This window comes from Aotus nancymaae, unplaced genomic scaffold, assembly GCF_030222135.1.
Source record: "Aotus nancymaae isolate 86718 unplaced genomic scaffold, 86718_ANA_hifiasm-v0.15.2.pri h1tg000059l, whole genome shotgun sequence".
In the NCBI taxonomy this organism is placed as follows: domain Eukaryota; kingdom Metazoa; phylum Chordata; class Mammalia; order Primates; family Aotidae; genus Aotus; species Aotus nancymaae.
Genome location: NW_026988473.1, coordinates 29,889,833 through 29,915,983, shown reverse-complemented (window position 1 = coordinate 29,915,983; position 26,151 = coordinate 29,889,833). Strand labels below are relative to the sequence as shown.

General features: G+C 37.1%; 1 protein-coding gene across 1 annotated transcript in view; it reads right to left on the bottom strand.

Annotated features, from left to right (window-relative positions):
• Positions 1 to 26,151, bottom strand: part of DCDC1 (doublecortin domain containing 1) — a 498,476-nt gene that overhangs the window by 421,789 nt on the left and 50,536 nt on the right. The window contains exon 6 of the mRNA XM_064365537.1: positions 13,271 to 13,476. Within this exon, the coding sequence (XP_064221607.1) occupies positions 13,271 to 13,476 (206 nt within the window). The remainder of the gene's footprint in view (positions 1 to 13,270; positions 13,477 to 26,151) is intronic.

The following is a 26,151-nucleotide window of genomic DNA, read 5'->3' as shown; positions in this document are numbered from 1 at the left end:
AAAATCTCTGCTGCTATAGTTACAAATTTGTGTGTCAACATTCCATAATTATACCATTATATTGTGTTATTTCTTTTTTTCTTTTGAAAGAGAAAAAAGAAAGATTGGAATTTTTGGAATTTGTGGAATATCTTTTTTCTCTTTAAAAAGAAAAAAAGAAAGAAAACAGGAAAGAAAGAAAGAGAAAAAGAAGGAAAAAAGAATAAAAGAGAGAAAAAAAGGAAGAGAAAGAGGGAGAGAGAATGAGAATCTTGCTCTATTGCCAAGGCTAGAATGCAGTCTAAAAATAGGTATTAAAAACCTCTTTTATGCCAATGACTGTGCTTAACAATGAAGACAGGAAGGAATAAGGGAGGAAAATAACAAACAAGGAGCCAACCAATATTTCATTTAAACCTGTGAAATTCTATGCAAATGCTGAGGAGTGATTTACTTCCAACTATGTGGTCACTTTTAGAATAGGTGTGATGATGTGATACTGAGAAAAATGTATGTTTTGTGGATTTGGGGTGGAGAGTTCTGTAAATGTTTATTAAGTTTACTTGTTCCAGGTCTGAGTTCAAGTCCTGGATATCCTTGTTAATTTTCTATCTCGTTGATCTATTATTGATAATGTGGTGTTAAAGTCTCCCACTCTTATTGTGTGGGAGTCTAAGTCTGTTTGTAAGTCATTAAGAACTTGCCTTATGTATCTGGGTGCTCCTGTACTGGGTGCATATATATTTAGGATCGTTAGCTCTTCTTGTTGCATTGATCCTTTTACCATTATGTAATGTTCTTCTTTGTCTCTTTTGGTCTTTGTTGCTTTAAAGTCTATTTTATCAGAGAAAAGAATTTCAACTCCTGCTTTTTTTCTCTCTCTCTCTCCATTTAGTTGGTAAATCTTCCTCCATTCCTTTGTTTTGAGTCTTTGTGTATCCTTGCATGTGAGATGGGTCTGGATGCAGCATACTGATGGGTTTTGGCTTTTTATACAATTTGCCTGTCTGTGTCTTTTGATTGGGGCACTTAGTCCATTTAAATTTAGGATTAATATTGATATATCTGAGTTTAATACTGCCATTTAATGCTAGCTGGCTGTTTTGCCCATTAATTGACGTAGATTCTTCATTATGGTGATGCTTTATACCTTTTGGTATGTTTTTGGAATGGCTGATACTGGTTGTTCCTTTCTATGTGTAGTGCCTCTTTCAGAAGCTGTTGTAAAGCAGGCCTGGTGGTGATGAAATCTCTGAGTACTTGCTTGTTCACAAAAAATTTTATTTTTCCTTCACTTATGAACCTTAGTTTGGCTGGATTTATGAAATTCTGGGTTGAAAATTCTTTTCTTTAAGGATGTTGAATATTGGCCCCCACTCTCTTCTGGCTTGTAGGGTTTCTGCTGAGAGATCTGCTGTGAGTCTCATAGGCTTCCCTTTGTGGGTAACCTGACCTTTCTCTCTGGCTGCCCTTAGTATTTTCTCCTTCATTTCAACCCTGGTGAATCTAACGATTATGTGCTGTGGGGTTGCTCTTCTTGAGGAATATCTTTGTGGTGTTCTCTGTATTACCTGGAGTTGAGTATTGTCCTGTCTTGCTAGGTTGGGAAAATTTTCCTGGATATATTCCTGAAAAATTCCTGAAGAATATTTTCCAGCTTGGATTCCTTCTCTTCGTCACATTCAGGTACACTTATCAAATGTAGATTAGGTCTTTTCACATAGTCCCATATTTCTTGGAGACTTTGCTCATTCCTTTTTACCCTTTTTTTCTCTAATCTTGTCTTCTCGTTTTATTTCATTGAGTTGGTCTTTGACCTCTGATATCCTTTCTTCTACTTGATCAACTCGACTGTTAAAACTTGTGCATACTTCAAGAAGTTCTCGTATTGTGTTTTTCAGCTCCATTAATTCACTTATATTCCTCTCTAAATTGTCTATTCTCGTTAGCATTTCGTCAAACCTTTTTTCAAGGTTCTTAGTTTCTTTGCATTGGGTTAGAACATGTTTTTTTAGCTCACAGAAGTTTCTTATTATCCACCTTCTGAAGCCTGATTCTGTCAATTCATCACACTTATTCTCCATCAGGACTTGTTCCACTGCTGATGAGGAGCTGCGATCCCCTGTAGGAGGAGAGGCATTCTGATTTTGGGTGTTTTCATCCTTTTTGCGCTGGTGTCTTCCCATCTTTGTGGATTTATCCACCTGTCGTCTTTGTAATTGCTGACTTTCAGATTGGGTCTCTGAGTGGACGTCCAGCTTGTTGGTAATGAAGTTTTGTCTGTTTCTTAGTTTTCCTTCGGTGGAAGCCCCTCCCCCACAGAGCTGGACCTTCCTGGGTTCAGCTGTGCTTGCTGTGAAACTCTCAATCCTCAGCATTTCCAATTGCTGTTTTTTTTGTGGGGGTGAGACCAGCTGAGCCTGATCACCTGGCTCCCTGTCTCAGAGCCTTTTTTTTTTTTTTAGTTAAACGATCAATTCTCTCCGAGGTGTTCCAGTCATCTGTTGAAAGGGCACTGGAATGTGTGTAATTTCCCTTGCGGTGACCCACTGAGCCAGCTGAAACAGCGGCGTTGAGATTCGTGGCGCTTTTCTGCCCGGGAATCTCCCAGTCTGGCTCCCCGTCTCAGTCCCCCTTTCAATCAGCTGAATGGGTGACTCTGCCATCCTGGAGCTCCAAACGCCAACCAAAAGAGCACCCAGTCCCGTATACTCTGCACTGAGAACCGCCACGCCGGAGTGCCAGCAAAACAGCCGTGCCAGCCAAAAGAGTCACGCTGGTGACCCGTGGGGCTCCTCCGCTGGGAATCTCCCAGTCCGTGGGCAACAAAAATTCATCTGGGAGTGTGGCATCCACTCACTCTCTGCACTTTCACTGGGAGCTGCAATCCTGAGCTGCTGCTAGTCGGCCATCTTGGATCTCTCCTATATTGTGTTATTTCAATTGAATTAGATCTTTCTTAAGCTTGAAATTTTTATTAATTTTTTTGTTTAAGCTTACTAAGTTATTTTTTAAATTAATAAATGGTAAACAACATAGAAATATAAATTTATCCTGGCTTAAAGGCATCGGATAAAGTTTATTGCTTATTTATACCTTGACATTCATATAGGAGCAATTCCCTCAGTACTCATATGTTTTTTCAGTAATAACAGGAAAAAGTAATTACAATGAAATATGTTTACATATAAATATAAAGGGAGTATTTTTTTCTTAACCTAGACTTGCTACACATAACGACTCCCCTTCTGTCAACTTGTAGATGTTTTCTACTTCCTGACGTCTGAACTCCCTTCATTCATTCTAATCTAACAACTAGTTATCTAATTTCCCCCAACGTCTTTTTATTCTAACAAGTTATTGTTTTCTCTTAAATCACATAAGAAGTATAGGAGAACAAGCAAAAGGGAAGTCTATGAAAAGTTCTACCAATTAGTAAGTTTGAAGTTTTATAACAATGGAACAAGAACTATCAAACTTTAGAGTGGCTAGAAATCATTTGGAGACATTTGTTGAAATTCAGATTCCCAGGACCCACACTCAAGAATTCTTAACTCAATAGGCTTGAAGTGGGTCCTAGGAGTCTGAATTTTGAACAGAAAAGCCAGACAATTCTGATGCAAGTGTTCTGCAGTTTGAGAAAAACTGCAGGCCTTTTGCCTGCAGTCAGTATATGATGCCTCCAAGTGACAGAGGAAGTATTCTGTTTTTGTTGAAGTAAGCTAACACTCTATTTGCCAAATTATGCTGTATAAACCCCAAGAAACTGGGCAAAACAATCAACTGGGATAGTAAGAAAATATCAGAATTATTCATTATCTATAAAAATCAGTAATTAATTATTGATCAATTATTATCAATATTAAATAAAAGATTGACACTTAATAATTATTTTCAAAAAAAGAGAACCAGAAAGATGAAAAGGTAATTAAGTGATAAATGATTTAGCAGACCAGAAAAGTCAAAACTTAAACTAGTAAAAGTAAATTTTACTTGTATTGCAGAACCCCAGAAAGGCTCAGAAATTTGAGACATCAGGTACCTCTAAAAGTAGGGCTGAAAACAGGTTGACTAGATACAAAATAGATAAACCTCCAGAACCCTTCCCTCACACCAATCAGTCAAGCAACTATACTTTTGCTATCAGAAGAGAAGACAGAAGATTTGTTCTCTGGAGAGATTAAACCAGAGGAACTGGGAATTGGAGACACCAGGCAGAGCTCAGAGTGAAGGCAGCTTACTGAAAAGAGGAGAATTAAATGAAAGTCTACATATTGAAAGTGAAACTCTTAGCTCCCTTCTCCACTTGGCTACTAGATTGCTCACATTGGCATATTTGCTTTGGTGAAATTGACTAACTCCAGAGAAAAGACACTGACACTTAGGAACCCAACCCCATTGAAAGAAGAAGCCTAGTCAAAATACTCTCCAATGAAATCCATCTGTCAATAAAATAAGACAAACCTATGATCACCTTTTCTTTCTTTTCTTCTCTTTTCTTTTCTTTTCCTTTCTTTTCTTTTTCTTTTTCTGACAGAGTCTCACTCTGTTGCCAGGCTGGAGTAAAGGGGCCCAATCTTGGCTCACTGCAACCTCCGCCTCCCACGTTCAAGCAATTCTCCTGCCTCAGCCTCCTGAGTAGCTGGGACTACAGGCACAAGCAACCACGTCCAGCTAATTTTCGTATTTTTAGTGGACACAGGTTTCACCATGTTGGTCAGGATGGTCTTCATCTGTTGACCTCATGATCCACCCGTCTCCGCCTCCGCCTCCCAAAGTGCTGGGATTACAGACCTGAGCCACCATGCCCAACCCTGCTCACAGCTTTTCAACCAGCTTTTCAGTTCTTCACTTTTAAATATTGATGGAGGAGTAACTCATATTTAAAGTAAGTCTGTAACATTAAAGACCAAAACCAAATAAAACAAAAACCTCAAAACAAACAAACAAAAACCAAGTACTTAGAGAAAACACAGACTGTACAGGAAGCAGCAAAAGATTTATTGGGTTGGGAGGTAAAGATAAGCAAATCTCCCAGATAAGAAAATTAGAAGTTCAGTTCATAAGATTCAACATATAAAAGTAGGAGTTCCATAAAATCATAATAGAAAAAATACAGTAAAAGGATATTGTCAAAAATATATATAATTCAACAGAACATCTCAAAAGAAAAGGATGAGACTTTTCAAACAGAAAAGACAGCATGAGTATCCAGCACATCCTGAAAAAAAATTTGAACACTGTCAATAAAGAGATAGTTCTAAATGTTTTCATCTTTTGTGTCGCCTACAAAGGATGATGAATCAGTATATCAGACTTCTCAACAACAACACTGGAAACAAAAATCAATGGGGCAATACTTTCAATATTTGGTAGAAAAAAATATTTCTCACAATTTAAAAAAATTCACTATCCGTCTTCTATTTTGGAAAACCACTGGAATACGCACACAATAGAGTAAATGAGGTACAGGAAAACTAGGAAACCAGGAAAAAGAAATCCAACACAGGAGAGAGAGAACAGTAATTCCCATGTTGATAGTGAAGAGAGATCCCAGGATAGAGATCACAGGAAACAACCAGTTCAAATTGGAGCAAGAGGACAGCAATTTTTTTAATTGTTTCATTAATTTCATTATCTTTTTCATTATTTTCTTCACCACTGTAATTTCATGCTATTGGTGATAGTAGCAAAACAAGCAAAAAAACCAAATGAGTAAGATATAATTATTAACTACTGGAAAAAACTTAATCACCATGATGCCAACCTCAAAGTTGTGCATCCATAGTAGCCATATTTCATTTCGCATTAATTTGGCATCTTATGCCCACAAATTTTTCTAAATACCTTTTCAACCCAAGGATATGTATGTTTAGCCTGTATCCTATAGTAGCATGTGCAGAGTGCTTACTGAAACCATATCAAGTAATTATAAAATCATCAGATTCAAATCACAAAGAGATGTGCTATGGTTCTGGTATTCCAGAGTTTAGTAAAGAAATATACCATTTTGGACCTCATTTCAAACTTCTTAATTACTTCCTAAAGTAAATAAATGGATTTTCTTTTGACTTTCTACTTATAATTAGAATATAGTCATCTCCCCTGGACTCAATTCTGTGCTCATAGAGGACTTTTATGCTTTAATTACTTTATTGTACCACCCATCCTCAATAATTCTCTTTTTATCCCACTGCAATAAACTTCACCATATTAGAATCCTTTACATTCTACTTCAGTTTTATATTATTAGTAGTAATCTAAAAATAGCTAACATTCCTAATATTTTACCATAAAAGAGAAAATAATTTGTTTTTCTCTTAAGACTATGCCACTTCCCTATTTCTATTACTGATTTGGTGTTTAATGTATAAATAGAGCATTATCCTATGATTATCAACAACACTTTCAAAATTTAAATTTTATTTACAAAATAATTAGCAAGTCTTATTTTTCCCTTCTAAAAAGTTCTTATTGACACCCAAGATCATCATTTTGTTGCCTTCTCTCCTCTACCTCGTTCTTAAATGTGATACTGATGTAAATATTTACAAATACATTTGTTACTAAATCATGTTCTATCATGAGTTCTATCATGCATTTGTGAAAATGCTTTAAATTCTATAAATCGTAAAAGAAAAAAGTAAGCTAAAGACTTCCTTGATCATCCAGTTTTAAATAAATTGCTCTCTAGAGACAAAAAGCAAAATAGCAGAGACATTTTTATTTATACTCAACCTTTCATCTAAGAACATATAATCTGTAAAAGTGACTATTACTCCAATTTTACCACCAAGGTATAGAATTACAGAGATTGAACTGAAGTGCACTCAAGAGGTTATCTAATCTAGCTTCTATCTCCAAGAATGACTGCATTTTAACAGTCTAAGAGATACATCCATCTTCTCTATTTTTTCAAAATCTCCAGGGAAGATGTTATAACTTGCCTTAGCAATTTGCTCGGTTTTGTAATATCCCTTGTTTTACTCATAATCCAAATCTATAGATAAGAAGGAAATAAAACTCAAGTTTCCCAGCTCCTCAATAAATGCTCTTAACCAGTTGTGGTTGTAAAACAACCACAAAAATAAATAGTGAAGTAGATATTTTGATTAAAATTTCCAATATCTAGTGAACTATTCACCTGTTTCAAGCAACATTCAATTTGAAAAAGTCTTATATAACAAAATTATCTCGATTTAATAATAAAAATTTTCCATTAGAAAGAAAAATAATTTGTGTTAGGTGTATATTACGAGTCCCAAAGATGAGACTAGAAAAGATTTAATGGGGTTCAACTCAAAGATGGCCAAATAGGAACAGCTCCACAGCGCAGTTCCCAGTGAGAGCAATGCAGAAGGCAAGTGATCTTTGCATTTCCAACCGAGTCACCAGGCTCCCAACCTTCAGCCCCCTCTCTCGCAGGTGTATGGGTGACTCTGTCACAGGTGCCAGTCAAAATGGCTGCTCAGAATAACCATCTTAGAGAAGAGCATAAATGACTTGACGGAGCTAAAAAACATAGCATGAGAACTTCGTGAAGTGTACACAAGTTTCAATAATCAAATCAATCAAGAAGAAGAAAAGATATCAGAGATTGAAGATCAGCTCAATGAAATAAAACGAGAAGGCAAGATTAGAGAAAAAAGAGTGAAAAGAAATGAACAAAGCCTCCAAGAAATATGGGATTATGTGAAAAGACCTAATCTATGTTTGATAGGTATACCTGAACGTGACGGAGAGAATGGATCCAAGCTGGAAAACACTCTTTAGAATATTATTCAGGACAACTTCCCCAACCTAGCAAGGCAGGCCAATATTCAAATACAGGAAATACAGAGAACACCACAAAGATATTCCTCAAGAAGAGCACCCTAAGGCACACAATCATCAGATTCACCAGGGTTGAAATGAAGGAAAAAATACTAAGGGCAGCCAGAGAGAAAGGTCGGGTTACCCATGAAGGGAAGCCCATCAGACTCACAGCGGATTTCTCAGCAGAAACCCTACAAGCCAGAAGAGAGTGGGGGCCAATATTCAACATCCTTAAAGAAAAGAACTTTCAACCCAGAATTTCATATCCAGCCAAACTAAGCTTCATAAGTGAAGGAGAAATAAAATCCTTTATGGACAAGCAATTGCTGAGAGATTTCACAACCACCAGGCCTGCCTTTGCAAGAGCTCCTGAAGGAAGCACTAAACATGGAAAGGAACAACCAGTAGCAGCCACTCCAAAAAATGTACCAAATGATAAAGACCATTGACACAATGAAGAATCTGTGTCAACTAATGGGCAAAACAACCAGCTAGCATCAAAATGGCAGGATCAAATTCACACATAACAATATTAACCTTAAATGTAAAGGGGCTAAATGCCCCAATCAAAAGACACAGACTGGCAAATTGGATAAAAAGTCAAGACCCATCAGTGTGCTGTATTCTGCAGACCCATCTCATGTGAAAAGACACACACAGACTCAAAATAAAGAGATGGAGATTTACCAAGCAAATGGAGAGCAAAAAAAAAGCAGGGGTTGCAATCCTAGTCTCTGATAAAACAGACTTTAAACCAACAAAGATCAAAAGAGACAAAGAAGGGCATTACATAATGGTAAAGGGATCAATGCACCAAGAAGAGCAAATGATCCTAAATATATACGCACCCAATACAGGAGCACCCAGATACATAAAGCAAGTTCTTAATGACCTACAAAGAGACTTAGACTCCCACACAATAATAGTGGGAGACTTTAACACTCCACTGTCAGTATTAGTCAGATCAATGAGACAGAAAATTAACAAGGATATCCAGGACATGAACTCAGATCTGGACCAAGCAAACCCAATAGACATCTACAGAACTCTTCACCCCAAATCCACAGAATATACATTCTTCTCAGCACCACATCACACTTACTCTAAAATTTACCACATATTGGAAGTAAATCACTCCTCAGCAAATACAAAGAAAACGGAAATCATAACAACCAGTATCTCAGACTACAGTACAATCAAATTAGAACTCAGGATTAAGAAACTCACTCAAAACCGCAAAACTACATGGAAACTGAACAACCTGCTCCTGAATGACCACTGGATAAATAATGAAATGAAGGCAGAAACAAAGCTGTTCTTCGAAACCAACAAGAATGTGGACACAACGTATAAGAATCACTGGGACACATTTAAAGCAGTGTCTAGAGGGAAATTTATAGCACTAAATGCCCACATGAGAAGCGAAGAAAGTTCTAAAATCAACTTCCTATTGTCAAAATTAAAAAAAACTAGAAGAGCAAGACCAAACAATTTCAAAAGCTAGCAGAAAACAAGAAATAACTAAGATCAGAGCAGAACTGAAGGAGATAGAGACACAAAAATCCCTTCAAAACATCAATAAATCCAGGAGCTGGTTTTTTGAAAGGATCATCAAAATAGATAGACCACTAGCCAGATTAATAAAAAAGCAAAGAGAGAAGAATCAAATAGATGCAATGAAAAATGGTAAAGGGGATATCACCACCCATTCCACAGAAATACAAACTACTATCAGAGATTACTACAAACAACTCTATGCACATAAACCAGTAAATCTAGAAGAAATGGATAAATTCCTGGACATTTACACCCTCCCAAGACTAAACCAGGAAGAAGTTGAATCCCTGAATAGACTAATAACAAGGTCTGAAGTTGAGACAGCAATTAATAGCCTACCAACCACAAAAAGGTCCAGGTTCACAGAAAAATTCTACCAGATATACAAAGAGGAGCTGGTACCCCTCCTTCTGAAACTATTCCAAACAATATACTAAAAAAAGGAATACTCCCTAATTCATTTTATGAGACCAACATCATCCTGATACCAAAATCTGGCAGAGACACAACTAAAAAAGAAAATTTCAGGCCAATATCCATGATGAACATTGATGCAAAAATCTTCAATAAAATACTGGCAAACCGAATGTAACAACACATCAAAAAGATTATCCATCATAATCAAGTAGGCTTCATGCTGGGGATGCAAGACTGGGTCAAAATATGCAAATCTATAAATGTAATCCATCACATAAACAGAACCAAAGACAAAAACCACATGATTATCTCAACAGATGCAGAGAAAGTCTTCGACAAAATTCAACAGCCCTTTAGGCTAAAAACTCTCAATAAACTAGGTATTGATGGAATGTATCTCAAAATAATAAAAGTTATGACAAACCCACAGCCAATATTATACTGAATGGACAAAAACTGGAAGCATTCCCTTTGAAAACTGGCACTAGACAAGGGTGCCCTTTCTCACCATTTCTTTTCAACATAATATTGGAAGTTATAGCCAGAGCAATCATGCAAGAAAAGGAAATGAAGGGTATTCAATTAGGAAAAGAGGAAGTCAAATTGTCCCTATTTGCAGATGACATAGCATCTCAGCCCAAAATCTCCTTAAGATGATAAGCAACTTCAGCAAAGTCTCAGGATAAAAAAATCAATGTGCAAAAATCACAAGCATTCCTATACACCAATAACAGACAAAAAGAGAGCCAAATCATGAGCTAACTCCCATTCACAATTGCTACAAAGAGAATAAAATACCTAGAAATACAACTAACAAAGGACATGAAGGACCTCTTAAAGGAGAACTACAAAACCACTGCTCAAGGAGATAAGAGGGAACACAGAGGGAAAAACATTCCATGCTCATGGTTAGGAAGAATCAATATTGTGAAAATGACTATACTGCCCAAAGTAATTTATAGATTCAACACTATCCCCATCAAGCTACCACTGACCTTCTTCACAGAAATAGAAGAACCCACTTTAAACTTCATATGGAACCAAAAGAGAGCCTGCATAGCCAAGACAATCCTAAGCAAAAAGAGCAAAGCTGGAGACATCACACTACCTGACTTCAAACTATACTATAAAGCTACAGTAATCAAAACAGCATGGTACTAGTACCAAAACAGAGATATAGACCAATGGAACAGAACACATGCCTTGGAGGCAACACCACACATCTACAACCATCCGATCTTTGACAAACCTGACAAAAACAAGCAATGGGGAAAGGATTCCCCATTTAATAAATGGTGTTGGGATAACTGGCTAACCATAGGCAGAAAGCTGAAACTGGACCCATTCCTTACAACTCATACAAAAATTAACTCCAGATGGATTAAAGATTTAAACATAAGACCTAACACAGTAAAACCCTTAGAAGAAAACAGACGCAAAACCATTTAGGACATAGGCATAGGCAAGGACTTCATGACTGAAACACCAAAAGCAATGGCAACAAAAGCCAAAATAGACAAATGGGATCTAATTAAACTCCAGAGCTTCTGCACAAGAAAAGAAACAACTATTAGAGTGAACTGGCAACCAACACAATGGGAAAAAAATTTTGCAATCTACCCATGTGACAAAGGGAATATCTAGAATCTACAAAGAACTAAAACAAATTTACAAGAAAAAAATAAACAACCCCATCAAAAAGTGAGTGAAGGATATGAACAGGCACTTTTCAAAAGAAGACATTTATGTGGCCAACAAATGTGAAAAAATGCTCATCATCACTGGTCATTAGAGAAATGCAAATCAAAACCACATTGAGATACCATCTCATGCCAGTTAGAATGGCAACCATTAAAAAATCTGGAGACAACAGATGCTGGAGAGGATATGGAGAAACAGGAACACTTTTACACTGTTGGTGGAAGTGTAAATTAGTTCAACCCTTGTGGAAGACAGTGTGACAATTCCTCAAGAATCTAGAAATAGACATACCATTTGACCCAGCAATCCCATTACTGGGTATATAGCCAAAGGATTATAAATCGTTCTATTATAAAGACACATGCATACGTATGTTCATTGTGGCAATGTTTACAATAGCAAAGACCTGGAACCAACCCAAATGCCCATCAAGGATAGACTGGATAAAGAAAATGTGGCACATGTGCACCATGGAATACTATGCAACCATAAAAAAGGATGAGTTCATGTCCTTTGCAGGGACATGGATGAATCTGGAAACCATCATTCTCAGCGAACTGACACAAGGACAGAATATCAAACACCACATGTTCTCACTGATAGGTAGATGCTGAACAATGAGAACACACGGATACAGGGAGGGGAACATCACACACTGGGGTCTGTTGGAGGGTGGGAGGCTAGGGGAGTGATAGCAGGGGGTGGGGAGGTTGGGGAGGGACAACATTAGGAGAAATACCTAACGTAGGTGAAGGGGGGATGGAGGCAGCAAGCCACCATGGCATGTGTATACCTATGTAACAATCTTACAAGATCTGCACATGTAACCCAGAAATTAAGAGTATAAAAGGAAAAGAAAAGATTTAATGGGTGCCAGGCATTGTACTCCATGCATAATATCACTTTAAATCCTCGCAGCAACTCTATGAAGTAGGGACTACTGTTATCTCCACTTTGTACATGAAGAAACTGAGGCTCAGGGAAACAAAAGTTTCCAAGTTCTCATAGCTAGTGAATGGTGAAGCCACGATTCAAGTCTAGGCATTTGGTTATGTTTTACTGTCTCTCATACATTCTTAAGACATTTCAATTACTATATTATTATTAGGTTGCTTTAAAATTGGTTGAAAAATCCTTATCTGTATAAAAATTTGTGTGTGTTTCAAATTCCCATTAGCTCCTCTGTATTTTTTTCATATCAAAGATGTTCTAGGAAGTACAAGTACCTTCTAAAAATCATGCATTTGTATGACAAGTAATACTTTAAATTTTGTTTTTTAAAGTTTGCTTGATTGTTTCATAATTTCTCTTAGTTCCCTTAGATTTATTTTTAAAAACTTATATGAATACTTTCAAACTGCATTTTAGTGATTTGGGGTTTTGCTAATTCTTTAGAGGAGCAACGATGCTTTTAGGTCTTACTACTATTCTAAATGAAAAGAGGCAGATTTGAGACTGGAAGTTAGGTTGGACTGGCTTCAATCTAACCAGCTTATAAAATATTTTAACTAATTAGAATGTTTTCTCTAGTAGAAACACAACATTTTAACTAGGTAAATGGCCAACTATGTTACCCAAATAATTTCCTGAAATACTATTTCTTTACTAAGGTAATTTATGGTAATAGTGCAATAAGTAGACTTATGAACAGGTTTATATATGATTTTTTAGCTCTATATAATATCTTCTAATATTTCAGGTGTTTGTTGACATTGATATTTAGAAAGAAAAAAACAACACATTTCAAAAGCCACAAAACTTTGAAATTGAATTCATAGTTCAATACTTAATACAACATTACCTTTTTCATTGTTTCTTTTCCCACTGTAATCTCATGTCCATCCTGCCCCATGCCATTCTTAAAGAACAGAATTCGGACTGAGGTTCTCTCCGTAAGTTTCTTCATTCTAATAGAAAGAACAGGCTTGGTTTTCCGTCTTTTGACATCAGTAGGAAGCATCAACCCATTCATTGTCCAAGTTACTTTCTTCATTAACGACAGATGGTCTAGAAGATAATTTTTTTAAGTCAAATAAATATTTGGCTTCAAAATTAAAAATAGACACATCATACTTCCCTCCTTCTATTACCTGTGTAATATACACTGTCCAGTCTCCATTTAGATGCTGGTTTTCTGAAATGCTACCACCAGCTTCCTACTAACCGTGACATAAGCTGTAGCAAGCTGTCTGCTCTGATAGCCTGCATAAATCATCATTTCTGAAGGGAACAGATGTTCAGGGTATGAAAGAGTAATACCACAATTTAGTCCTAATTAAAATTCACCTTAGCATGCCTCTATTACTGATTAGATGCACCCAGCTGAAAGGGACCATTGAAAAGGTCCAATGTCCTCTGCTTACTATAAAACAACACAGGTCCTGAATGTTTAATGTCTTTAGGATTGGGAAACATTTATTTTCTCTTGAATATTATTTCTTATCCATGTTGCTTTAAAGATGATGACCTCCAAATAGTAACATTATACTATAATTCTTCTTCTGTGACTATAAGGAAGGTGCCTTCTAGGACATCCTTGGTGAGAGATTTAAACTATTTGATTGAAAATGAGTAACAGTTTTTCATTAACAGTTTACCTTGACCTATACATTTTCAATGCTGTGCGCAGAAATTTAAGTTTCAAAATTCCCACTAATATAAACGGGAGTGCAACTAAATTACTATGTATGACTTTGAAAATGTACGGGTAAGAACAGGAGTTCTTATATTGCATACTATATTGCATACTAAGTTGCTATCAGCATTCTCTTTTCAAGAGGTTTTGTTTCATAAATAAATAATTTGCACCTGAGTTACTTATTTGTGCATTCAATTTATTTTAATCATATTTTCTTCTTACATAAATTACAAAAACACAATGATCCCTCCCTCATCTGCTCTTATTTGTTCTGAGAGAAACATAATTTTATTTATAGATAACTGAAAGTAGCTGCATTTATTGCTATTTTGCATTGAAATTTGCTCAAATTTTCAAAAGATCTTTCTCTGTTAGCACTTACCTTGAAAGAAGCTTGGCCTCTATGACTTAGAAATGTTATTTTACATAAAATCTACTAATATTGATTAAAAAAAAACAAGCCAGTGGTTGTGAATAGCCTTCAAGTCTCAGAATGGCTATATTAAATGTTCAACAACAACAACAAAAAAAAACCCTCTATTCTTTCACCCCCTCTTTCTCTCTCTGTTACCTACACACATATACACATATAAAAACAAATATACCGTGGCAGATAGATAAACAAAACTTGCAGATTAAATTAAAACTAAATTATAAGACTATAGACATAAGACTTCAAAAAAAGAAAAAAACATTTTAACAGAAATTTGTTAGTATTTTCATTTTGTAAACTGAAAATAATAGGAATTAGAAATTATAACAGAAAAATGAGCTATGTTAATGAGTTCATAAACAGCCAAAAAATTGAAAACAGATACTCAAGTAAATACATCTACACACATGTTCATAGGAGCACTATTCACAATAGCCAACATGTGGTAACCAAATATCCATCAATAGATGAATGGATAAACAAATTGTGGTACAATGTATATACATAAATGGAATATTATTCAGCCGTAAAAAAAGAATGAAGTACTGATACTTGCTACAATATGGACAAACCTCGAAAACATTGTGCTAAATCAAAGAAGCCAGACATAAAAAAGGTGACATATTGTATGATTCCATTTACGTCAAATATCAGAATAGGTAAATCTATAAAAACAGAACATAGACTGATGGTTGCCAGTGGCAGGGAGGAGAGGGGATTGAAGAGAAGCTTAATGGGTAATGGGCTTTATTTTGAAATGATGGAAATATTTTGGAACTAGATAGAGATGTTATGTAACAGTGTGACAAAATGCTACTAAATTACTCACTTTAAAATTATTAATTTTACATTATGTGAATTGTGTTATGTGACCTCAATAAAAAAGAAGAAAGAAAAAGAGGAGGAGGAGGTCCTATAGGTGCCAATCATCGTCAGTCAGTATTCGTCTAGGGAAAAAGAAAAATCTCTTAGTGGGGGAAAAAAACTGAATGAATTATTGTAGTTTAACAGGCGTTTACCCACAATCTGGATGCCCCTAGAAGCTTTGCATGGTGAAGAGGTATTAACTCTACCTTCAAACTACATTTGAACACTAGCTGTTTCTTAGTGACACTAGATGCATTATACCTCCCTGAATCTCAGATTTCTCATTGACAAAATACCTAGTGAGCATCACTCCACTACCTGATAGGGATTAAATATCTTATATGTAAAATTACCTAACATATTGAAGTGACTCCATAAATGTTAGCTTCTTCCCTCACCTCCCTGAAATCCTATTGGTTATTAAGGAGCTCTGGAGTATACAAATTGTTACATCAGTCATGGTCCAATCAGGAAAACAGAATCCACTCAGAGTATTTAAGCAGAGGGAACTGACTCCAGAGAATTAGTTATGTAAGTGATAGAAAAGGGTGAGAAGCAACCAAAGGACAGTTAGGCAACGCAGAGATTAGAAAGAGCAAGAAACCACTCCCACTAAGGCTAGAGAGAGGAAATGTTACAGGTGCCCAGATTTAGAGAATCTTGCTGATAAAGGGTTTTCCCTTTGATTACTTTGACCAAGGCCAGGACGAGGGTGAGGGGAGTGAAGGTCCTTGAGGCAAACTTTAAGGAAGGCTGTGCAGGGCCCTCGCACAACCCTCAGAGTGAGTGCCTCCTCAAATTGTGTCCTATTGGTGCTTCACTCACCCAACTCTAGTCTCAGCCCCAGCTTAACCTTTCTCTTTTACATGCAGAACTCCTTAAATTCCATGAAAAATAATGCTATAGCCAGACTCTATTTATATGATTTATAGATATTAATTTAGTTCTCTGAACAACTTTATGAGACAGGTGATATTATTATCCTTATTTACAGTTGAGGAAACTGAGGAACAGAGGCATTAACTTGACCAAGATCTTACAGCTGGGATGTGGTGGCACTGGGATATGAATTTAGTTCAAGAAGCTGTGTTCCTAATCACTGCACTCTTCTGCCTCTACCATATCTCTCAAATTCAACGTCTAAAGCAAAATCTCATATCCTTCTGCACAAACTGACTCACCCTTCACAGTTCTTATTTCTGTCAGTGTTTCCACTTCTTTCACAGTTATCAAATCTCTCAACTAGACCTTGAACCCATACTGCTTATTCATTTCTCTCCAACTATTTTCTTATTCATTCAACAATATATATTGGGTGTCCACATGTCAAGGCACTAGGGTGACAACTGGAAGGAAGACAGAGCTGCTTGTGCAGTTCACAGCCTCTGGCTGAGAAACTGACAGTGGAAGGTCTGTTTGAACAGAGAGGCCCATGTGATGAGAAGTTAGTTGTGAAAATCTGGGGGAAAAGTATTCCAGGCAGAGTGAAAACCAGGCACAGAGGCTCCAAGTGGGAATAGGCCTGGCATGTTTAAGAAAGAAAAATAAAGTTTGAATACAGAGAGAGTGTATATGGTTAAAGCCGAAAAGACAGAAAGGAGCCACATTGTGCAGGTCAAGATAAAGGATTTGGATTTTATTCCAGATGTGATGGAAGCTGTTGGAAGATTCTCAGCAGGTTGGTGCTATGTGAAGAAAATACAGTTATCCCTGGGTATCCATGGAGGCTTGGTTTCAAGACCCCTAGAATACCAAAATCTGTAGATGCTCAAGTCCTTTGTATAAAATGTAGTAGTGTTTGTATACAACCTACACACATCCCTGTGTACTTTAAATCATCTCTAGATTATTTATACTATCTAATACAATGTGAATGCTAAGTAAATAGTTGTTATACGTATTTTTGTTTGTATTAGTTTTTATTGTTGTATTTTTATTTTTTATAGCTCTTTTTTTCCTGAATATTTTTGATTCATAGTTGGTTGAACACACAGATGCAGAGCCCATGGATACAGAGGGTCGACTATAGTGCTGAGTGTAGTAGACACTGTTGGTGCACCACCAAGGTGCCTTTTACCAGGCTAGTGCACTCGAACTCCAGCTGCTGTGAGTCCTGTCTGTGACCATCGCACAGTTGCACCCTTCTGAGAATTGCCTTTGACTGAAAGAAAACTAGTCAGAAAATGCCTGCAAGGCTGTGATCTCCTCCCTCTGACCTAGGGAGATAGCCCACAGCCAACGATTGACTGATTCTGGGACATAGTAGCCAGTCCCCTTGCCTCAAAGTGGGGCAGCTCTCTAGTGTCTTTCACATTTCAGACTCGGGCTAGATTTCCAGTGAACACATGGCTTGGCTGTGCTTCTTCCTCTGCTCTAGGCTCCTTCTCTCACTCCTTAACATGGTTCAACTGAGAGTATTCCCTCGACAAGTCTCTTGCACCAAAATCCTCACCTCAGGCTCTGCTTCTAGGGAATCTGACCTGAGATACAGTAAAGTAAGGGAGACCTCTCAGCTATTCTTTCTTCACAGTAACTCTTAAAAGCATCATTTTTTTTCCATTTCCAACCAGACCCATTTGTCCATTTCTCTCTCAGCCTCCTAAAATCTGCAAGAGCTTTCTAATTGTATGTGATTCTCCTCCATCACATCTGACATTCTATACTCCAATCACAGCTGAATTTTCCTAAAACATCAATTTTATCATTACCTAAAGAGAAAACTCTTGGAGCTAATTTTTGAAGTTTTCTACTAGCCAGTCAGCCAGCCAGCCAACCAGCCCATCAGGGGCAGTCAACAAATACTTGTTGAGCATATCCTATGTGCCAGATCCTGTGCAAGGAATATGAAAAAAGACCCAGTCCTTTTTCTTGTGCTTACGTCTAACAGAAGAGCTTACAGATAATCGATGCCATTAAGACAATCGATGCCATTCAAACTTTCTGTTCTTGTCTTACCCTAGTTTGAAGCACTATTTTACCTAAGCAAATCTGTTCATTATCCCTGTTCACTTTTAATCCTATACTTCGCCTATCCGACTCAAGTCCTTCTCAAGATCCAGTTTAGGATCTTCCCTTATTGCTCCAGCCAACAATGGCTTTATTGGTCAAAGCTACTCAACAAGTCTCTAGGATGTTCCAAACTTTCCCACATCTTTCTGTCTTCTTCTGAGCCCTTCAAACTATTCCAACCTCTGCCCATTACCTAGTTCCAAAGTTACTTCAGTTTTGGGTAATTTATAAAGGAAAGAGGTTTAATTGACTTACAGTTCAGCATGGCTAGTGAGAGCTCAGGAAACTTAAATCATGGTGGAAGGAGAAGCAAACACATCCCTCTTCACAGTGTGGCAGGAAGGAGAAGTGCAGAGGGAAGAGGCAAAAAGGCCCTTATAAAGCCATCAGATCTTCTGAGAACTCACTCACTATCATGAGAACAGCATGGGGGAACCACCCTCATGATCTAAGTACCTCCCATGAGATCCTTCCCTCAACATGAGGGGATTATATATCAGATTATAATTCAATATGAGATTTCCATGGGGACACAGAGCCAGACCATGTCAACCCAGGAACCCTCCTATTTTAGCAACAGAAAGTGATTCTTCTGTATATCACCAACTCCAAGGACATGTTTTCATATCAAGAAATGTGGTTGGAGGGCTGACAGCCAGGGTAAGCATTATTACATCCAGAGGTAAGAAGAAAAACAGAATCTGACTCTTCCATGCCAACACAGAGAAATTGAAGATGGTCAGCAAAGCCTTGACAAGGCTTCAGCCCTGGTGAGGAAGAGGCTATTCTTAAAGGCTGGGGGTGAGTGGAGTGAGAACAACAAAACAGTGAGGGGACTGTAAGGTATGTTGGGCAGGGAGCCAAGCAATTCAGACAAGATCCCTAATGCCATCTAAATCTACCTTGAATTTCTAGGAAAATATACTAGCCATTATTAACAAATGCTTCCTACATTTCTTTCATTAACTTTCTCATCTCCAAAAATTCCAAACGTTTCAACTCCTAGGGCTGAGACTATCTGGTACTTTTATAAGAATCAAGTGCCAGACATGGTGGCTCATGCCTGTAATCCCAGCACTTTGGGAGGCCAAGGCGGGCAGATCACCTGAGGTCGGGAGTTCGAGACCAGCCTGACCAACATGGAGAAACCCCGTTTCTACTAAAAATACAAACTTAGCCAACCATGGTGGTGCATGCCTATAACAGCTACTCAGGAGGCTAAGGCAGGAGAATCGCTGAACCTGGGAGGGGGAGGTTGTGGTGAGCCGAGATCATGCCATTGTACTCCAACCTGAGCAACAAGAGCAAAATTCCATCTCAAAAAAAAAAAAAACTCAGGAAACAGCTCCCCTATTACCCCGTCCCTCCACCCAATATTGGAAGTAGAAAAACATGAGTATGGCCCCACACATCATTTAGCAATGAGCAATGACTCTGAACCTTCCCAAAGGTGGCATCATCTCCTCTTTCTCATTTCTGCACCTACTTTATACAAAGTACTAAGAAAATTACAGAGAAGTGTTAAGTGAACATAAGAGCTTCTTTCTTCTCCTCCCTTCCCCACAAAAAAAGTCTGAGGGGATAGAATGCTTAAGAAAGGGCATTTCTGACAGAATGTGGGAAAGCTGAAAATCTTACATCTCCTTCATCTCTAGGTCCCTCAGAGAGTCATTTATCCCAGTGTTCTACCTCTGACCACTGTCTGGTTTCAGACAAACATTAGCATAACCGTTAGCCTCTCCACCATGTAATTACTCTTGGGCCAGCTTACTTTGGCCCCCTGCCAAATGGAAACATTCACAAATCTATATATGTATTTGGGTTTTGGGATGTTCAATATACTCCTCCTACATGTCCACTCACCATTTTCATTAAAATAGCCTGCTCTAACAAGGCCTTTTTCTTCCTCTCCCACTACTGCCTCATTGGGATATGGATGGTTCAACATGATATGTATTTCACTTAGTTCTTTATACACTCACTGAATAACATTTATTGAGCACCTATTAAGTGCTAGGCCCTGTGCAAAAAATGGTGAACAAGGCAGCCATGGTTTCTGCTCTAAGTGAACTTAGTCAAGGGGAGATAACAGACATTTTACCAGTAATCACAATTCTGATGATTACAGAAGGGGACGATGAGAATGTAATAGGAATGTATACTTCCCAGTAAGAGTCTCCCAAGACAGCAGGGCAAAATACAGTGCTTTCCTGAACATGAATCTGTGAATGGAAAATAAATCTTGGGGCCCTCAAATCACTAAGCTAAAGGGAAGAGTCAAGCTGGGAACTGCTTAGGACAAACTTGCCTCACATTCCATTCAAAGTGATCCCTCTGTTTACTGAGATAAATGCATATCTGATTGCCTCCTTTGGAAAGGCTAATCAGAGACTCAAAAGAATGCAACAATTTGTCACTTATCTACCTTTGACCTTAAAGGCCCCTCCCCACTTAGAGTTGTCCTGCCTTTGCTTTGAGTTGTCCCACTTTTCTGGACAAACCAATGTTCATCTTACATATACTGACTGATGTCTCATGTCTCCCTCAAATGTATAAAGCCAAGCTGGGCTTGGACCACCTTGGGAACATGTCGTCAGGACCCCCTGAGGCAGTGTCATGGGCCTCTATTCCTAACTTTGGCAAAATGAACTTCCTAAACTGACTAAGACTTGTGTCAGATTTTTCACAGTTGACAAATCTCAACAGCAGTAACAATCCCCTTTGGATTGTTCTTGAGTCTCAACCTTTTCTCCTTTGGAATGTTCTTGAATCTCTACCTTTTTCCCTTTGGACTGTCCTTGAATCTACCTCGTCAATAGTGCTTTCAGCAAGGTCTCTGTCCTACACACTCAACTGCCAAAGAAAGGGCCTTTGTCTCACTTGATTACCTTATCCCCTCTAATTTGCTAGCCACGACTGGTGGCTTCCAAAGCAATCAGACCTATACCTGTCCCAGTCCTCCTATCCTCAGGTACTTTTCCCTAGAAAGTTAAGATTCTTCTGGGTTAGGATGCAGGTGGTAGCTGGACTCTAGTGAGGACCTAACATTTAGCATAACCTTGGAAAATAGTTCCCCAAAGGGCCGTATCTCAGCTGCTCAGGGACTGCCATGTCCACCTGACTGTTCATATACTTACTCTCCCAGAGTACTTAGAGAACCTTATGTTCCAACCATAGATTATATTTTATTTCATAGAATCCACCTCTTATTTTATTTTCATGGTTTTATTTTTAAGCAAACTGTGAAAAAGATAAAGCACTTCTGAGTTTGCTTTTCTGTTAAAAGGTCTATCTACAATATAATTATATTTCCTCAACCTACTTCAAAAAGGCCATTGTCGGTCACAAAATTAAATAAATCTGGGTGCTCCCAACATTATAATTTTCCATTTTGCTTGTGCCAAGCAAAATGAATACTGCCTTCTTTTACTTCTAGAATAAAAAGCAGCAAACTTGCAAACTTCAAATACATAAGCTTATTAAAAGTCTTCTTAATTTTAAAAATTCATTCTCTTATAGTTGGGCAATAAATTTGAAAACACAATGCTCTGTCAAGTAGGTATAGATAATGACATTAAATATGAACAAGCACATCATTTCATCAGTGTAAGATGAGTTTCTAAAATACTAATGCTCTGACAGTAAGAAAACATACTGCTATATTCAATTATATCATCTGCCCAAAATACAATTGCTTCTATGTTTGGTAAATAGATTAAATCCAGGTCACATTCCTGTGTTCAACTGAGTTTCTAGTCACTCCCTTTTCTCTAAATACTTTTGCTCTTTGTTTCTGCATGTTCTTAAGTGTCATCATTTATTGCTATAGGCATGATGGCTATATTTAACTAATAATGACAGTGGCTGTCATTAGATTTTAACTCAGTAACACTAGTCTGACATATCATTTGAAGTATGTCTTCAATCTACATTTGATTAAAATTACAAACATCCCATCTATTCTGCCAATCAAAATGCTGTGACCCTTTCCCTGAACTTTTCTATGAACTTTTAAAAAATAAATTATGGCAGCTTAAAGCTAAGGCTAGCCCTGGATCATGAACATATTTTAAAATACGACTTTTGGAACAGAGCAGAGTAAGGCCACTTGGGGCTCCTTTTATAAAAGGCCTTGATTTCGACCTACACCCTAGATATTGAGAGTTCAAAGCCTTTAACTCAGATTCTCATATCATACTGAGATGGGAATACATAACTGCTTGGCAGGTATTTTAATTTGGTTGTATTTATTTCAAAATGCAGACTTAGCAAATACCTTTGTTAGTAAAATCAGATACTTGTGACAACTTGTATGAAAAGCTTGTGAAAACATACCTTGAAAGGATGGAGCAAAAGAAGGAAAATAAATGAAGGCAGGTAGAAAAATAATATTTTAGGTAACTATCATATGCCAGGTATTTATATCATCTTATTTACTTCTCATAATACATCTGTGAGGTGTAAACTTTTTTTTTTTTTTAGATGGAGTCTCCCTCTGTTACCAGGCTGTAGTACAGTGGCATGAGCTCGGCTCACTGCAACCTCTGCCTCCTGGGTTCAAGCAATTCTCCTGCCTCAGCCTCCCTAGCAGCTGGGACTACAGGCATGTACCACCAAGTCCAGCTAATTTTTGTATTTTTAGTAGAGACAGGGTTTCACCATGTTGGCCAGGATGGGCTCGATCTTTTGACCTCATGATTCACTCACATTGGCCTCCCAAAGTGCTGGGATTACAGGCGTGAGCCACGGCACCCAGCTGAGTTATAAACTATTATGCTCAATTTATGATAAGGAAACTCAGGCTTAGCGAGATTAAGTGACTGGTCCAGGTTCACACTCTAGTTTCTTTTCCTGGCAGTGATGAAGAAAGTAGAAACAAATTTTGTTGCTGTTATTTTCCTGAACTAGCTAGCTATTCTAGGAAGGTAAAAGTGGTCACAGGGCTCTGACTAATAGCCTTCAAGTCTTAGTCGTGTTTGTAAGATGGTATTCTCAGTTTTTGGTTTAGACTAGGGGTTTATAGACACTTAATTTTCAAATAACTTATCTTTATTAGAAATATCCAATAGTTGTTTCAAGTATTACTTCCCCTCTATTATAGATAAGGACATTGAAGTACAGACCAGTTTGTCCAAGACCATACACAGGGAGTAGAATCTTGCAACATTATCTGACTTCAAGTCTATTGTCCATTAAAATAAACAATAATGCATTTCTCAAAACTCTCCTAACAGATGCCTAAATCCTTCAAAAGTGAAAAGTTTGAAAAAAAACACTCTGAAAGAACAACTATAGAATATATAAATGAATTCGCAGGTAAAGTAACAGGTAGAGTAGGCAGACAACTAAGAGATTTGATTTAAAGGTAACTGTTGCATTTTCAATTTTGTAAATGAAAATTAAAACAGGTGTTTCATTTTCAAAATTCCCTCTTCCTTTTGTCCCCATGACATTATTTGTTATTATGCCACCCCTTTTATTGCCTTTATAACACTTACACTGCCTATAAATGCCTTATTTAATTGTTTCTATATTTATTGTCTATTTCTTTTCCCACCTCATTAGAACTTAAGCTTCATGAGATCTCCATCTTGTTCACACTATATCCTTAAGGACTGGAGCAGTCCCTGGCACATTGTAGGGTCTCAGTAAGTTTTGTTGAATGGATAACTGGATAAATAAATGGTCTTCCTTAGACAAGGAAAAATAGTTTTTATTACCTGCCACACAGTGTCTCAACTCTAGTCAGTGACTTATTCTTCTGTCCACTGTCATCTATGTACCCAACTTGAGGTGATAAGGACAATAGTAATAACCCTTCTCAGTTAATATCCTAGTGAAAATGAATATCAGAATTCTTTGCAGTTGTGACAGAAAGTCATTATCCAAACCCTTAAGGCCAGGTATGGTTTTATATCTAGGTATTTTAATACATCAAAATGTTAATATGGTGCTTATATCATAATCATGCATACATCAAATATTATGTTTATGATACAGGTCAAGAATAGCAGCCCACAATCAAACACACTAATTATTTTCAGCAATATGATTGACTAGTTACACTAAGTAAGGCTCTGCTACCAAATGAGTTATGAAAAAACTATTTGGTCTTTTATAGTCTTGGATTTTGGAATCAAAGATGAGATTATGGACATGTAGCACTAACTCAGGAGTTGTGAAGAGTAAATGTAATACATTTAAAGCATATAACTGTGTGCATAAAGCATTCAAGTTAACAGGACAGTATAGCTTTGCAAGTATCTGTAGTAAACAAATGTAGTCTCTGTATATGAATATAATTCAACATTTCATGATTATGTGGATAATTTAAGTGTTTTTTTAATGATCTGATATTTGACAATATAAGGAGATGCTGCCAGCCACATGCAAGCTATAGATTTTCCTACTGGCTAAGAACACTTTTTTGGTCCATCTCTTATAATTGTCTTCAAATCCACATCCATTTTATAAGTAAGGATACTCTATTCTCTTATTTACAGATTTAAAACTTTGGAATAGAAAATACATAAAATATTTTCCTGTAGTTTTGCCCTCACTTACAGAAATATAAGAATCATATGCTATCTCAGAAGAAAATGGTAATATTTTTCTCCATATAATGCCATCTTCCTCCTTTTGAATATATACAGAGAAGTGAAAGTTAAAATGTACAAATGATCTCACCTAATAAATACACTCTTCAAACTAAAAGATAAAAGGGAATTTGGGAAAGCCAGTCCTCACGACTGTAGCTGATGAATTAAGTAGTGGTTGCCCTACAGATGAGCATCACACAAGCTGGTATCCGCTTTGGCAAGACTAAAGCAGCCATTGGTGTAGGTAGCACTATAGCATTCTGCCTTGAGATCTAGCAGTGGAAATATTAAGATATGATGTGACACGAGTAGTGGGTCACTTACTGAAACTTGTGCTTTTAACATAACAATTTAAAAATCAGCAAATTCAGTAGACATATAATGGAAGAGAATATAATGCATGAATCCAGGTTCATTAAACTAATGTCTTTGTTTTTTGAAAAACATAATATGACAGAACATTTCATTATTGATGCAGATATGAGAAAAAGTGTTATGCTGCTATTTAGAATGTGTCTTGTATGTCATGGAATTGAAATATTTCCAAATCATCAATAATTAAAATGATGAGAATCCATCATTTCACTGACACTTCTACATGAAAAGATGGCCTATTTTAAATGTGCTCACACATATCCTTGTCAATCACAAGCTGTCACAGCAAATTATTTCATTTTGTAGATCACATGGTAGTTAGTAGAAAATCTCTAGGCTTAAATTTAGTATTAGGGGTAGTATCAAGAACTCCTTTCACACATTTTTTTTCTGTGACTACACATTCACAATACAGGATATAAAAGATTTAAAATTTTATTCATAATACCAAGTTTCACTTCTGGTTAACAAAATTCAGGACTGAAATGAATCATTGTAAATGATAATTCTGAAAGCCCAGTAATAGAATAGGACATATTGGAGAGAGTGGAAATATAAAACTAAAAAATTCTAAAGACAATCAGAGATCCGTATGATAGAACTTGGACCTAATGAATTAGGTCTAAACAGTGTTTTCCCTCATCTTATTTAAGATATTCAGGCAATCACAGGACCCAAACCATTTATTATGCTATGTTTGCATTACTTACAGCTCCTAGCAGTTATAAAAGAGCTGAATTCTTATAAACCCCATGGATCTG